This window comes from Equus caballus, chromosome 1, assembly GCF_041296265.1.
Source record: "Equus caballus isolate H_3958 breed thoroughbred chromosome 1, TB-T2T, whole genome shotgun sequence".
Lineage (NCBI taxonomy): Eukaryota > Metazoa > Chordata > Mammalia > Perissodactyla > Equidae > Equus > Equus caballus.
Window position 1 is genome coordinate 45,373,724 of NC_091684.1, and position 17,409 is coordinate 45,391,132.

The following is a 17,409-nucleotide window of genomic DNA, read 5'->3' on the forward strand; positions in this document are numbered from 1 at the left end:
AACATGATGGAAGTAAGTCCCTCCTTGTCAATAATTACTTTAAGTGTAAATGGATTAAACTTTACAATCAAAGACAGAGACTGGCAAAATGGATAGAAAATGTGATCCAACCATATGCTTCTACAACACTCACTTTACATCTAAAGACATGAATAGATTGAAAGTAAAAGGCTAACATATACTACAATATGGAGGAAACTTGAGGATATTATACTAAGTGAAATAAGCCAGTCATAAGAAGACAAATACTACATGATTTCACTTATATGCAGTACTTAGAGCAGTCAAAATCACAGAAACAGAAAATAGAATGGTGGTTGCCAGAGGTTGTGGGAAAGGGCAAGGGGCGCAGGGGAATTATTGTTTAATGGTTAGACAATTTTAGCTTTATAAGGTAAAAAAGAGTTCTGGATCCAACATTATGAATGTATTTAATACCACTGAACTGTACACTTAAAAATGGTTAATATGGTAAATTTTACATTATGTATATTTTACTACAATAGAAAAATTGGGAAAAATCATATTAGAATTTACTTTTTGACCAAGAAATCCCTCTACTAGGAAATTTTCACTTTATAATAATAAAAAATAAGCAATCTGTTGCAGGAGAGCATAGCAACATTATTGCAAGGCTTTAAGCTTAGCAAGAACAAATTACAAAATGGGTGACTGAGAAATATGCAACTTCCTGATTCTCATAAATTACTGTGTTAGATTGTTTGTGCTTTGGAATCAAAGGCCGGAAGGTAGTATCTTATCAAACATGAAGGCAAGGGGCTTAAGAATGCTGGGCCCTTGCAGGAATGGAACGCCATCTGCACAACTTGCCAGATTGTTTGTTCCCAGGATACTTCCTCAGAGAATGGCCTTGTGTAGGGCCGGGGTACAATGAAGGGGGGAAGACTAGAACTGCTGAGCTTTGACTTGCATATTCCTGCTGGCATGAGTTCCTGCTATGCTTGTACTTCTTGGCCTGCAAATAAATACGTGGCAATCAGAGGGATGTCACCTCAGTCCTAGAGGCTGATGGTCGCCTATCCCATTAAATAATATAGAGTGTGTTGTGTCTATTATATACATGTGTTCTGTACATTAATTCCATCCGCCCCTTCAGCTGGCTGCCTAGGTGGTCTCGGCATCAGCCATCACCGTAATATAGATCAATAGTGGTCTGGTTCAATAAATGGTGACACATCTGCAGTGGATGATAATTCAGTTGTGAAAATGAATGATGACTATCTTTGCCCATTACTATAGAGTCATCTTTAGACATATCAAATGAAAAAGCAATTTGAAGAAAAGGACATATGGTATGCAAACTTGTAAAAAAAGAGGATATACACACACACAAAAATATAAAAGAACATATAATAAGAATATTAGAAAAACAAAGGTAAATCATAACATTAAAAAATTGTTGCAAAAAGAAAGAGGCCGGCCTCATAGCCCAGCAGTTAAGTTCATGCACTCCGCTTCAGCAGCCCAGAGTTTTACCAGTTCAGATCCTCGGTGTGGACCTAGCATCACCCATCAAGCCATGCTCAGACAGCATCCCACATAGCAGAGCCAGAAGGACCTACAAGTAGAATATACAACTATGTACTGGGAGGCTTTGGGGAGAAGAAGAAGAAAAAAAGAAATAAGATTGGCAACAGATGTTAGCTCAGGGCCAATCTTTAAAAAAAAAAAAAAATTTGTTACATATGACAGTGAGAGAAGAGGAGTAAGTTAAGGGAATAGGCATTGAAACTAAATTTAATTAACTATACCACTATGTTTTTATTTTGGAGCCATATAAATATATCATTATGAGACATTAAATTTAAAGACATCTGAAAAAATAAAATAAATCAATATAAATGTTTATTTAGTTGGTGACATAAATGCAAACTGAAAAGAACTATCTCAGATACCTTTAAAAGATAGTAACTAGAGATCGCATCCTTAGTGTAATATACCTTTAGAACAATAGAAATTACAAAAAAAGTATTAAACTGTCTATAATAATCATAGTGTTGGTGTTGTTATTCTATGATTATTATGGGAGCATTTTGCACTAAATGAAATGAGTAATTCTGTGGTATCCTAATTCTATCATTCTCAATATTGAAAACTGGATTTGTGTCATAGAATACTGGATTGGCAAAGAAATTTAGGAAAACATATGGCTATTCCTCAAATTTTGACATCATGGACATGTAAAAATATATGCTCAGTCTTAATCAAATGTTATTGATGAATACACCTATAATTTCCTTTGGGAGAACAAAAGCAATTATAACATACAACTTATCTCCACACGATTTCAGTGAAAACCTTCAAGTGACTCCTGAATGTTAAATCTCGTGTAGAAGTCAAGTTATGACTGAAGTACAAAAATGTTTCCCAAGAACAAAGTACACGTCTAAGTTCAAGGACTGTACAGATTCACTTAATTTTCTCATTTAGATAATGTGATATTTATTCAATTTAGCGAAGCTACTCTTAATTCATCTAAAAATGTTGCTTCTTCCACAATACTTCCAAAGCTCTGGGTTTTCCCCATCTAGTTCTTGTCTTCATTTTAATCTCAGGGATAATTGTTTTAAAATTCTGCTTCTCTGATATTCAACTCATCTGCTATCCCTCACATAACTAAAGTTTTGTCAAAATTTTTTATTTTAACCATGTTTCCTTTATGCTTTAAAAGTACATTTTTTGTAGCAAATTATCCCTAGGTTCAAATCTATATGATAGATACCACCTCTAATTTATTATTCTCTTCCATTTGTTTTAAATTTATCATTTTGCCCTTAGCTATTGAATTTTCTTTTATAATTCTAACTGAAAACAGTAAACCCCTTTTGTCCCAATTCCACATTTTCCAAATCACCTCAGTTCTAAATCCATTCCTTTTGCAAACTACCTTTTAAGCTATTTCTGATGAATAATAAACTCCATTTTCTTATCCAAAATATTGCTAATAACTCTATAATCCCCCCTCCAAAACAAATTACCAAATTCCCCTCTTCTTGTCTCTCAAGAAAACCAAATTAATATATTAGTAGCCAATTTCTCAACTTGGGAAAATTCTACAAAGATTTGCCTGGGTTGTTATTCTTATGCAGTTTTATCGCAGTGCTTCTATGAGTGTAGTTCTTGGCCCATCTGCATCAGAAAGACCAAGATCTTAGCCCAGATCTTCTGAATCACAATCTCTGAAAAGGAAGGTCAGGAATGGACACTTTGGATAATCTCAGGTGATTTGAAGGTTTGAGAAGCACCACTTTAGGGTATATGAAGCGTTCATATCTGTTTTTGTTGTTGTTTTTTGCTGAGGAAGATTCGCCCTGAGCTAAACATCTGTTACCAATCTTCCTCTTTTTGTATGTGAGCCACCACCACAGCATGGCCACTGAAGAGTTGTGTGGGTCCATGCCCAGGAACTCAACATGGGCTGCCGAACTTAACCACTAGGCCACCAGGGCTGGCCCCATATCTATTTTGCAGACATAAGAGCAAGTACAAAAACCAGAAACTGAATTTTTGCTAATGGTGCCACATTTTTCTGACTATGCAGGTTCAAATCCCCAAATTCCTTTCAAACAATTCTCCATACATTGTTCAAGTGATTCTTCCCTTCGTCATTGTCATTCTCTGCTATGCTTTTTTGTTTGTATGGTCCTACTCTCTTTCCTATTCAGAGCCTTGTCCTTTCATACTTGTACCACTGTGATAGCCTCCTAAATTTTCTGACATTTCATTCACTTATAATCAGTGAAGTAAATTTCCTAGAATGCCACTTCAATTTCCCAGTATCTAGACAAAATTTTACATAGTGTTTACTGACATGATCCCCAAGGTGGGATTGAGGGAAAAACATGCCAAATTTCTATTTTTTATTTAGTAGTGCAATTTACATACAATAAAATGCACAGATAAGTTTCAATGTTTTTGGACAATTGTATAGACCCATGTAATCACCACACCTATTAAAACTTTAATTTTAGATTTATTTTACCTCCCAAAAATACAAAAACAAGCTTAATGAATATTTAAATTCAGACTGACACTTGCTGTTCTTGGTATGTTTGTAGGGACATAGGCGAGGAGTCTAGAAGGAAGCATGGCAATTACCGTACAGTGTGGCAGGTTTAACAGAAGCCCTCTCTCTTGTCTGTTCGCTTTCACCACACTGCTGTGGATTTTGGTTTTCATTTGGCCACTTAAAGTGACTGTTGTTTTGTAGTATTCATTTTTCACCAAACTAATATTCACAAAAATGAGTGAATAGCTTAAAAATATTTCTTCAAATGAACCTGAGATTAAGATAATGCTTATGATGCATGCAAAAGTGAAGATCAAAAAGGGACAAGACACTCACTTCCCATGCTCCTAGCATAAGGGCTTAATCAGTCTGTTATTAGGTCAAACCATGAAGATCCAAGCAGACCTGAAATGGAGTCAGACTGACCATTTTTAAACAATTAATAGAATTATTTGAAATGTGGACTTATATTCTATATAATTAAAAATAATCAGGGCTCCATGCAATTATTAAGTATGGACATTTTAACTAAAGATAATAATCTTTATTGAATAATTTTTAAATAGTAGAGGGCTCACTCAAACATATTTTTTCCTCCCCCCGAGGGCTTTATTTTTTTAAGGTACACTTTTTTTTGGTGAGGAAGATTGGCCCTGAGCTAACATCTGTTGCCAATCTTCCTCTTTTTTTTTTTTTTTTTTTTACCTCTCTCCAAAGCACCAGTACCTAATTGTATATCCTAGCTGTAACTCATTCTAGTTCTTCCATGTGGGATGCCGCCATAGCATGGCTTGACGAGCAGTGTGTATGTCTGCGCCTGGCGTACAAACTGGTGAACGCTGGGTCTCTAAAGCAGAGCATGCAAACTTAAGCACTCAGCCGTGGGGCTGGCCTCCTCAAACATACTTTTAACTCATGGGATGAGAGATCAAAAAAGTTATGTCTTCAATTTAAAATGCAACTGTCTTCCGCTAACATACACATGAATTACTGGCAGTAAATCAGAGATAGCTACAGATGTTTTTGTTTCCCATTAAGAAGCAGAGTCTACTTTCCCTCTCCCTGAATCTTGTGCTGGCTTTGACCAATAGATGATAATGGAAATGAAACTGTTCCAGTTCTGGGACAAATCTTTGAGAAAACTGGTAGCTTTCAGTTTTACACTCTTAGAAGCCAACAACCAATGCTGTAAATCAGGTAAGGCCAGTGGAGAGAAGGGATGAGTAATCAACTTGGATGTCTATTCCTGTCTACTCCCAGCTGAACATAGATATTTGAAGAAACTCAACTATATCACATAAAGCAGAAGAATTGCCCAGTTGATCCCAATCAACCCACAGAAATATGAGAAATAATAAATAATTGCCATTTTAGATCACTAATCTTTTGTGTGGTTTGTTGCACAGCAACAAACATCTAAAATACTACCCACTGTCTCTACAACTTCATGTTTCGACGTTTCGACAAATTTTGGTTCATTTCCACAAAGTTACACTGTGACTTTGTTATCTTTCCCACTGGCTGTGATGTGCTAATGACTGGAGCAACATAGTAAACCAAGAATTGGGGATGGTGAAGCCACTCCACAAACCCATGAACATAAATTTGGGGTCTGTTACTTGAGAAAGAAATAGACTTCTATTTGATTCAAGCCACTGTGTTTTGGAGGGTTCTTGTAAAAACATTTCAGCTTGTACCTTTACTAATAAATACCCTATCCATCCCATTACTACTGATAACGTATTCATCTTTGAATTCAGTCTAGGCTCTCATTTTTAGGGAAATCTATTTTTCCTTATTATTCTGAGGCTTATTATTCTATACTATGTGATCCTTATGGTGGAAAAGACAAAAAGTTCAATATGATTGGAAATGAATCTTTTGGAACAATTTTCAGGGGAAGTGATAAACATATTAATGATATTGACACTCAGTAGATATGACTTGCACAGTGGGAGAAACAACCTCTGAATAATGTGTGTCATGAAATCAAACTTCTCTCAGGCCTAAAAGATAATAATGATAATAATAATAACAATAATAATAAAATACAATACCCTAGCTTCTTAGCCAGTAATAAGTTTCTGATAAAAGAAATATAGGGGTGGGCCTGGTGGCGCAGCTGTTAAGTTTGCACGTTCTGCTTCTTGGCAGCCGGGGGTTCAATGGTTCTGATCCTGGGTGAGGACATGGCACCGCTTGGCAAAAAGTCATGCTGTGGTAGGCGTCCCACGTATAAAGTAGAGGAAGATGGGCATGGATGTTAGCTGAGGGCCAGTCTTCCTCAGCAAAAAGTGGAGGATTCACAGTACTTAGCTCATGGCTAATCTTCCTCAAAAAGAAGAGAGAAAAATAACCCTAAAAATCCAAAAAGGAAAAGAAAAAAAAGAATTTCAGAATTGGTGGAGGTTATTCAAAATTAGAATCAACATTTTGGAGACTAGAAAGGCATGAAAGAAATGCACCTAATAGACTATATATGAGGTTACTTAATGTTTGAAAGGCCAGGATGTGGAAAAGGAGGCAGTTATAAGCTGTGTAGCACTGGGAAAACAAAACAAGAAAAGAAAAAGAAAACGAAGAATCTAGATTCTCCCTCTGGTATTTATGAAATCTGATATATACAAAAGAAGGAATTTGGAGCCCAGAGCATTCCTTCTTTAATTTGAAATATGCATTCAAGTCAGTATCTTCCTCACGACTTTTCCAACATCAGTAAACTATACACCTGACCATTAAAATACTAATATTTAATAATACTTATCAGAGTTAACACATATTTGTAAAAGAAAATGTAAACCCAAGATTTCTGGCTCTAGCAGCTCCATTTTTTTTTTTTCAAAGATTGGCACCTGAGCTAACATCTGTAGCAAATCTTGTTTTTTTTTTTCCTCCTCCTTCTTCTCCCCAAAGCCACCAGGTACATAGTTGTATATTCTAGTTGTGAGTGCCTCTAGCTCTGCTATGTGGGATGCCGCCTCAGCATGACCTGATGAGCAGTGCCACGTCTGCACCCAGGATCCAAACCCATGAAACCCTGGTCCACCTAAGTCAAGTGTGGGAACTTAACCACTTGGCCAAAGAGCCAGCCCCTAATGGCTCTATTCTTAACCAGTGTATGACACTAAGTCTTTAGTTGCTAGAATATTCACAATATTATCATAATCATCAAACTTACTTTAAACAGTAAGGGAAAGTAGTTATTAATTATGCTTTAATATTTATATTTTACTTGGTAACATACATCTTGTCTATGAGTTATATTTAATACATTTTACTTGTCACCCAGTAAGTGCTCAGGTCAGAGTACCTAGCATTACAAGATACTAATATTACAGGCTAATATTATAAGCTAAAAGTCAGTAGACCTTTTTACATTATTAGAAGTAAATAGATATTCTATCATGTCTTTGTTAATGATGCTGCTGGAGCAGAGCTTGATAGCTGTTAACATAATTTTACATGAAAAAATGGCCAGACTCAATAACATAATTAAGATCAGGAAACTCATATGCGCATACTATTAAGAAGTCAACAGGTTATGCCTGTCTTGGCATTTTTGTCTCTTGCGTGCATAAATTCCCTAGGGCCTCTTTGATCATCATTTCTGGATTACCTTCTCTGTCATTTGTCTACCAGACACTGATATTTCATATCCAGCATCCAACTTAACATAGATTTGATCAAGGATTCCACTAAAAGTACTCATTATCTTTATAAAAATCAAGAGAGTCACAGTTTTCCACTGGACTCTAGAGGAAAAGATGCACTTGTTTTTTAATAGTTTTTAATTGTCTTTTGTCCTTCTCAAAATACACAATAACCTATAATTCATAACATGCCTATGCCATAGAATGTGCAATGATTAGAGTATGACTTAGGGAAGTCACTCATTATCCCTGCAAGGTGAAAAGATACTACAGAAATGAAAGCTGAAAATTGAAGTGATGTAATTAAGTGCTCAATCTTCCCTTATCATTATTTAATATTTTACATTACAGTAATGTGGAACACAATCTCAAAAGATATCTGGATAAAGGATATTTTAATATAAAGGTATTCCCCTCAATTTAAGAACAAGTGTTAAGATTCTGTAGGTTGAATGAATTTGACTTTAAAATGGTTGAGGAAAAGCCAACTGAGAACTCTCAAATTGACGTAGACTTTTCTTGCATAACTTTCTGTAATTCTTAACTCTCCAGATGGAAGATCGGCTCTTGTCCTTCTGTAAACAAATGCACATTATCTTGGATTTACAAGACTAGCTGCCATTTTCACATTCGCAAAAGCCACTTTTAAAGCTCAGTCATTTTTTCACAATGGCATTGCCAAGTAATTTTGAAAAATTACTCTTTTGGAAATTATTACCAATATGAAAGCTTATCATAGGATTTTATCAATACCTCATACATTATTCTTTCCATTGAGAAACAGAATGGAGAAGAAAACTGAACACAAATTTGTCTTGAAAAATGGACAGACTTCAAAATCAGGATCTTTACTATTAGGTTATAACAGTAAAATACATATAATAATTTCTCCTTAACTCTTAGACAAGGACCATTTTTAGCATCATGGGCTTCTGTTATATAATTATTTTGAAAAAGCAAAGATTGTTTTATGAAGAAATATTATAAATTTATCATTTTAAAAAAATATGTACACTGCATCTTCTCCATAACGTTTAATAGACAGTAGTTAATGATGGTGAACTAATGATATATTTACAAAAGTTTTACTTGTATTTTAATGTTCCCTAGGAATCAATCATCAATTCATCCATAAACATGCAATAAACACAGTTAAGAGCTATTACTCTCATAATTTAAATAAGACACTGGAATAAATCAATGTGCCTGTACCCATAACATAAACAATTGTATGTCAAGTAGGATGATTAGCCATAAGCTGAGGGACTAGGGATGGTGGAGGTAAGACCCGATGGAAAGAATGCATTTAATCTCCAAAATTAATCCAACATCTCAATTTTCTGTTGTGTTCAAAGGAAATCACTGGCAATATTTACCTCAGAAATGGAGGAAAGGAGACCCTCCCATCCACTCTCTAACTCTCAATTTTTTCCATAATGCCCAAAGAAAAATGGTATGATAAGGAAGATCAAAGAATTTTAATAATTTTTTTTCTTATCAAGTGTGGATTTTTAAGTTTTATATTTTTCTCTCCATTAAAACATACCTGAGTCATAAAGATATTATGTGTTAATCAGTTAAACATATGCAGTTTTATAGAGGTAAAGAAATTATGGCAGCAGTAAAATAGATACATAATATTAAAAAAGTAACATCAAAAGTCAGTGGAACATCTTTTAGTATTAGAAGTAAATACGTATTTTATCTTACCTGTGTTAATTAACTTAGCGCTGGAACAATGCTTGATAACTGTTAATATGATTTTCCCATACACTAGTTCAATATATCCCTACAAATTGTGAGCAAGGCTAAGTGAAACTCTAATGTCATGCATCACATGGCACTTCGATGGTTCAAAAAGGCAGAATACCACTGTCTTTCTCCTATTCTCTGGCTAAGATCTTCAAATTGGGATGGTTCTGAATGACGTATACATACTTTGTTTTTTTTTTACAAAAAGGCAGAATACCACTGTCTTTCTCCTATTCTCTGGCTAAGATCTTCAAATTGGGATGGTTCTGAATGACGTATACATACTTTGGTTTTTTTTTACACACTTGGAAGCAAGAAATCTGGCTTTTTTTGAGCAGCACTTTGTGCATGTTGGATTACATCTTTAGCCCTCAATAACTCCATCTTAGACTTATCTTTCTGCTTTGCAGAAACTCAAGATCACCACAGATGAAAGCTTAAAGCCTTCTCAGGTGTTTTCTGAGAATATACACAGCACTATTCCTGCTATTGTCCTTCTAGATTCCTAGAAATATGTCAAAAATTTTATAGAGACTCTAATCCCTAATTTTCTTTTTAAGCTTTTTGGCTAACCTACTGCTTGTCCCAACTGTTATCCACCACTTCACTCTGTGACAAAGTTAAAACACTTGCCTGCAATTGTTTTTGATAAATGCACCCCAAGAAGAATGCTTTTTGCTCTGGTTGAGATCTGAGTAGCATTTTATGTGAGCTCTTGAGGGAATCACCAGCCAGGTCACATGACAATTCTTTGGAAATGAGGCTTTGAAAGAGTTCCAGTTTTGTTCTGCCCCTTCCAATGGCTGCCAAGCTACCTTGGAAATGTAGGCTGTCATTTTTTAATGCTGCTGCTGAACAAAAGAGCAGGCAATGACACTCAGGAAAGTGAAAAATGCCACAAAGCTCAAAGAAAAGAAGTTATTATAAGATTCAGCTGTTTTTCTTGAAAAAATACTCCCTGGATTGCTGTAAGCCTTGGTCAACTCTGCAATTAATGATCAGAGTTCAGTTTGACTTTTTTACCATTCTTTTCATTGGTTTTATAGAAGGGCATATTTTCAGAGGTCCTTACTGGACTATTGTCAATGACTTCACCTGGGATACATCCTTTAAGTACTAAAACTTTTATCTAACCTTATATCTACTATGATTTTGTCATACTGAGTATGCCAATCTTGAGAGACTTCCTTGAAGATATAACTGATTTTACTGTACTGAGAATAACAGTCTTGAGGGGCTTCCTTAACGTTATAACTCAATGTTTGTGAAATCATGAGTACCCAAATAAAAATAATTCAGTCCATTTAAGTTTATGTCTGTTTGATGGAAAATTTTGGTTCACCAGAAAATTCTATTTCGTATTTATCAGTTGAGATTTTATTGTGATCTTTTTTCCCTTCAGTATATGCTCCAACTTACACCTAAATTTCATCCTCCTAATAGTTAGACATGAAAGGAACATTGGTCGGATTGGTTGGGCAGATCATCAGTTTTACTCACCTCCCCCTAAAAAGTCACCCCATTTGGGGGTAAAGCAATTTTCCATTTAAAACAGGAGCCAATTTTGGGTTTTTTGGTTTTGCTTATACTGTGAGTATCTTTACTCAGATTATCCCCGTGAATCCCAGCCCCCACAGATATGATGATATCATTTTTCAGCAAAGAAAGCCAATGGACACACCAAAGAAAATAATGGATCAAGGTGACATAGGGTTGGCTTAGGTTGCTGGAGGTGATCAATAGCAGTGACAATAACTCCACCATTGATGATAGTGATGGTAGGACCAGTGAAGAAGTTGGCAGCAGTCCTTGGATGATCTTTTTATATACATCAGCATCCACATCCTCGTATGTAGTAAATAGACTATCAAAAAGTGTGAGAGCAGCAGAGCTCTCCACATGATAACTGAGAAAACTAGCTCTAAGGAACATATGCATTCAGAATTATTTTATTCAATTAAGGAAAACAAATAGCTCTAGCAAAGGAAATAAAGTCAGCCCCATGGAAATCCTATTTGGGTGTGGGGGTGGGAGTTGTGCTTCTATTCACACCAGACTTCTGTGACTTGGGAAACATGCTTTGTTTTTCTTCCTAATGGTAATAACAACATCAATTAACATTCATTGAACGCTAACTTTTTTCCAGGCACTATTACATATTTACATATATTAGATCAAATCCTCAAAACCCTTTTATAGAAAGGTTTATTTTGATCAACCTCACTTTAAAGAAGTGAAATCTGAGCAGAGAGGTTAACAACTTGCCTAACATTATTATGACCAGTAAGTGTTAAAGTCAGGATTTGAACATGGACAGTACAATTTCAGAGGCCATACTCTCAACCTCTACAATGCTTTGTTTTCTAGAAATGTAAACACTAGGAAAGAATATCATTTTATTTAATTTAGCTATGAAAGCAAAGTTAGCATTAGAGGTTATATCTATCATCCTAAAGTTGGAGCTTAACATTATGCTGTCTTTTTCTACTCTAATTCCTGCATTGGCTCCCCATTTCACTGAGTAAAAGACAAAGTACATCAACAGTATACAAGACTCTAGATTTTCTGACTCCTTCTTACATGCTCTTTCTACATCCCCCACACTTACTCCTCTCCAATGCTACTGGCCTCTTTGATGTTTCTGAAACCCACCAAGCAAGCTCAGCTTTTATTTCTGCCTAGAAACTCTTCCTTCGGACATCAACATGGCTAAATCTTTCAACTTCTGCAAGACTTTGCTCAAAACTCACCTTTTCAATGGGGCATATCCCCATCATCCTATTTAATACTGCAACTTAGACTGCAACACCCCTTCTGTACTTCCAGTCCCACTCATCCAGCTCTATTTTTCCCATAGCACTGACCACCAACTATTTATAATGAGTGCATTTCTTTATTTATTTGTTATATTAATTGTTTATTGCCTCTCTCTGCTGCCAGAAAATCAGCTCTACAAAGTGAGAAATCACCTTGCCCACAGAGTAGGTGCTCATTTATTGAAAAGAAAGAATAAATGTAATTTTTAAAAGTGAAAGAAACTTAGGAATACCAATGGTTATCAGCCCACTCTGAGCAGCATGCTTCCCCAAGACTGTCTTTAAATTTCATCCTTTGGACTTTGCACATACTGAATCATCTATATAGATAATTTCTCTCCAGTTTTCTACCTAGAAACTCTAGTCTTTCTCTCAAAATAACTCCTCCTCAGCAATTCTCTTAGAAATTCTTAGCCTTCTTCTCCCATGAGGCCATATGATATGTGGCTTGTACTTTACTTATAGTGCTTAAAACTATATGCTTTAATTTATCTCTTGATATGTTTCTAACTATACACTCTACCCCTTCCTAACTTAGAATATTTATCTCTCATCTTTGTATCCACTGCATCTCGCACAATGATTGACATATCATCAAGCCTTAAGTTAATGAAATGAACAATGCCTATTTCCTTTTATCTATGCCAACGTCCCTCTTGACTTAAAAGAGGCTTATGCCTATGTTCATAAGAGCTTTTTAAAAATGTGATAGTCTAATCTGTGCAACTGGTTTATGATACATGTGTAGTTCTAGAGACCAAAGGCTTGAAACAGAATTACTTGAATTTTCTTTACAGACAGCATTTCTAAGCAGGCTATAGTGTCATATTTTGAAATCCGTCTAATGTCTGTAGGTTGCGGTGTTGTTATGAATGTGTGCATACACACAGGCTGGAGCCATGGGGATAGGAAGGGATTGAGGATAATGTCGAGTTCCATTGAAGTTATTTTCAAGCACACTTCAAAAGCAACACCTTCTTCATTAAGAGATGTATGGTCTGTCTCGCACACATCTGTCTCTCTAGAGACTATAAACCATGCAAATCAGCAACGTCCATATTTTAGCAAAAGCAATTTGGGAAGAGTAGCATAATCAAATTCTCATCATTTTTGCTTTTGGTACAATTAGCGGTATCTGCACAAGGATGGATTAGACAGCGTCTGTGAATTTTTCAAGGAAAAATGAGCCAAGGGTACAATGCATTGTGCGCCCTTGGGCTAGTCATGATGCTTCTGGTTCTCCCATATGGCTCCAAGAGCCCTTATTTAATTCAGTCATATATTTTCAGAATTACGTAATTACATCCAACCAATTATAAAATACTAGTAGAGCAAACTGTAAGTTTTTCAACTGATTTTTGCATATTTTCTTAAAGAATTCTTTCCAAGGTGATACAAAAAACACTACCGATATGTAAATTAACATCCTATTTTTAAAGTTGTTTTGCTTCTTCAATAAAAGTTTTCCTATTTGCGCTTCTACACATTTCACTGAATTTAATTCTGAGGAAGAAAATGTCTTATTTTTTACTTTATTCATACATAAAAATAAAAATTTCCGGGAAGAAACTCTTTGCTATCAAAGATGTTACCTCTGATTCGATACAACTTTTTTCTACATGATTCTAGAGCGACAACTGAGAGTGTAAAATGTTAGCAGATACAAACCAACAAGGATGGAATAGAGGACGCCCGGCCTATCTGACGGTGGCTGAATATTCCGGTCCTGGTCAATGGCCTGGATGGGTGGAGTAACGATGATGGGGTTCAGTTCTTCCTGGAAAAGAATTCAGAGAGTTTAGTTCAGCTTCATTACTAACACGTCATGGAGAACTGGCATTCAGCTATTACAGTTTGGACAGCTAGATAACCTCCGAGCCAGTACTTAAAATCAGGTTTCAAAATTCATAATTTGTATTTTAACACCTCAGACTAGTTAACTTTGAATCTGAAGCGGGAGCAAGGTGTCCTCAAAGTCAAAACAACATGACATTGTACCTGCATACACAGAACTTTATATCAGAAATTTCTCCTAAAAGGAAAGCAAAGAAGAAAGATATCAATAAATTTTAGAAGAAAGATATCAATAAATGTTGAATCTTCTCTAGATGATTTAATCAAAAGAAATACAATGCTACCAAGTACTTTTTTTTTTTAAAGATTTTATGTTTTTCCTTTTTCTCCCCAAAGTCCCCCCGGTACGTAGCTGTATATTCTTCATTGTGGGTCCTTCCAGTTGTGGCACATGGGACGCCGCCCCAGGGTGGTTTGATGAGCAGTGCCATGTCCGCGACCAGGATTCGAACCAACGAAACACTGGGCTGCCTGCAGCAGAGTGCAGGAACCTAACCACTCGGCCACAGGGCCAGCCCCCCAAGTACGGTTTTTATCTTTGACTTTAGACGAGATTTGTTAGAGTATTTATATTTCTTTCTTCTTAAGTCATGTATTAAAGTTCCACAGAAATTGATTACATTAAAACAAAACCTTTAAAAATGGATACTTTAATTCAATAGAAATCAAAGCCCTATCATTGCAAATATCACCAGGTTAAAATTAATTTACATATCATGCAGGTATGTACATTTAACTTATAAGGATCTGCAAGAAGATTTCATTTAAATTATAATATATTTCTGTAAGTCAATGTTTCCCAATTTGAAGTCCTGTGACATTTTGTTCTGCTATCAGATTGGCAAACATTTTTCAGTGAAGGACCAGATAATAAATATGTTTAAGTTTTGCCAGCTGTACAGTCTCTGTTGCACCTGCTTAACTCTGCCATTGTAACACAAAAGCAAAGTGGGCATGACTACATTGCAATAAAACTTTATTTGCAAAAACCAGTGGTGATTAGGATGCAGCTTGTTGATCCCTGTGCTGTATTACATCATATATGCTGAAAAAACAAATGTGCACTCTGCACAGTTAAGCTTGGGAAACACGGTATTAAATAAAGTTTCAAAAGCTAATCTATTGAGCTGCAGCTCTTTTCAGAGACTTAAATGTGCTAATTTGCATGATGACTGTCTAAGAAGGGGCTATTATTTGTACATTTTCTAGAATCACCCATTAACATCTCCTTGAACCAATACCCTTAGAACACAGTTTGAGAAATACTGCTTTACTTCTTTGCCACCCTCATTCCAAATACATAAGTGGTATTCTAAGGGAAAATAAAGTCTATCTCGATATCTGACAACTTCATATTCTAAGGAATTACTGCAGTGCTCTTTTATATTATTTCTTCTCAAATAATAAACCTCGAAACATGTCACATACTCATACAAAATCAGTGCTTTCTAATCTCAGCAGAAATGAATAGTGATGGTATGCAATAAAAAAGAACAATGATATTAAACTGTTATGTACAATACTTAAATACTTAATTTTGATTGCTATTAAGCTATATTATTAATAAGTTATATTAAGTGTATTATAAAGTTATATTAAGCTATTGAGGTTGTAATAGTAAAGATAATCATTGACCAATAATTTGGAGCTTACATACATCTTAGGGGCTCTGTTGAGTTCGTAATCATAATGAGCTCTCAGTGGTATAAATGCTATCAAAATTTTCCTAAGAATAAAGAGCTCTTGGTAGGGATAACTTATGATATTCCATTCACTTCTTTAAATGTGGATTTGGAATCATGAAAATGTCAAATCAATATCAAAATTACTCCATTAAATTCAGGTGAATACTGTTATTCTCACACAATACAACACTCTTCCTAAACACTTTCCCCCATTCCCTGTTTCTGTCTTTCTCTCCCTTTTGCTCTCTCACCATCTCCCCCACAGCTCTCTATCTCCTCCCCCTACTCTCACACACAAACACACACACATATACACATGTAACTTCCCAATAGCCGGTTTACTTCTTATGTAATACCTGTGTTTCTCCCTAAGCTGAAAAATATCTGAGGCCCTTTAAAGCGCATATGTTTGAATGTTGGTTGGTTAGCTCTTAGTCATTTCTCAAAGGAATCTGACTATATCAGCCAAAGTCAGCTTACGGCTAAGCTTCTTCAGTCCTGGTTTAACTAATTAAATCTACAGTAGCTTTCCCAAAAGTGTGGTTCTACTCAGACAGTCAGAAGGCATTTCAAATGCAGTATTTTCCAGAATCTGATCCTACTTCCCACGGTTAGGGAAATAAACCAAGTGATCCTAAATGGTCTCCAGTTTTTTGAAATTACTTAATTACATTCCTAGAAGTTTAAAAAAATTGAATCTGAGCTCTAAAAGTGAGCAGACCATGATTTTCAGGGCATCCCTGCTGATCACCTTCATCTGCTTGTTTCTGTGGCCCTGCTAAGTAACTAACACACAAGTGGTTTTAATTTTGGTAATTAGTTATGTAGTTTAAAACCCTTTTCCTATACTATCTAAAGTTATTGGAACGAGCGATGGAGTTTTAATCATATTATTGAAAGTTATATAAACAATAGAAAAACTAAAATTAACACAGCAAACAAAGCCAAGAGGGAGGGAGAAGTGCTAATTAAATTCCTCATTTTTCATAGTTGGTTATTAATAAATATCGTATAGTGAGAACTGAAGAAATGAAAAGAAATGTGTGCACCATTTAGAGTTATGTTGGCAATCATCAGAATTAAAAATAGAAATAGCAAAATGTAAATATCTCAAGAAAGTGGGTCTGGAAGTAAGGATAGATGGGATGAAAGATATTTATTTAAAGCCATTCAGTTCTGTTTGACTATGTAGTTACTACATTCTATACTATTTTTAATATTATAAAGAAATAAATTGCACTAATGAGAATAAAATAAACTCTCTTGGTAAAGGCTTCAATAAGTTTCTGAAAAATTGGGAGAAGTATAGTTGTCTTAAATAACTTAGGACTAAACCTTTGTCTTGTCCCATAAAGACTAGCAACTTAAGAACTTTTTTTTTTTTTGCCATGGAAGGCTGGCCATGAGCTAACATCTGTTGCCAATCTTTCCCTTTTCACTTGAGGAAGACTGTTGCTGAGCTAACATCTGTGCCAATCTTCCTCTATTTTATGTGGGATGCCGCTACAGCGTGGCTTGATGAGTGCTGCTAGGTCCACACCCGGGATCTGAAACTGTGAACCCCCAGGTGCTGAAGTGGAGTATGGGAACTTAACCACTATGCCACTGGGTCAGCCCCAGAA

General features: G+C 35.6%; 1 protein-coding gene across 3 annotated transcripts in view; it reads right to left on the minus strand.

Annotated features, from left to right (window-relative positions):
* PCDH15 (protocadherin related 15) overlaps positions 1-17,409 on the minus strand; it is a 952,630-nt gene that overhangs the window by 321,491 nt on the left and 613,730 nt on the right. For all 3 annotated transcript variants that reach the window (XM_070262649.1, XM_070262641.1, XM_070262642.1), the window contains one exon: positions 13,917-14,025. In XM_070262649.1, the coding sequence (XP_070118750.1) occupies positions 13,917-14,025 (109 nt within the window). The remainder of the gene's footprint in view (positions 1-13,916; positions 14,026-17,409) is intronic.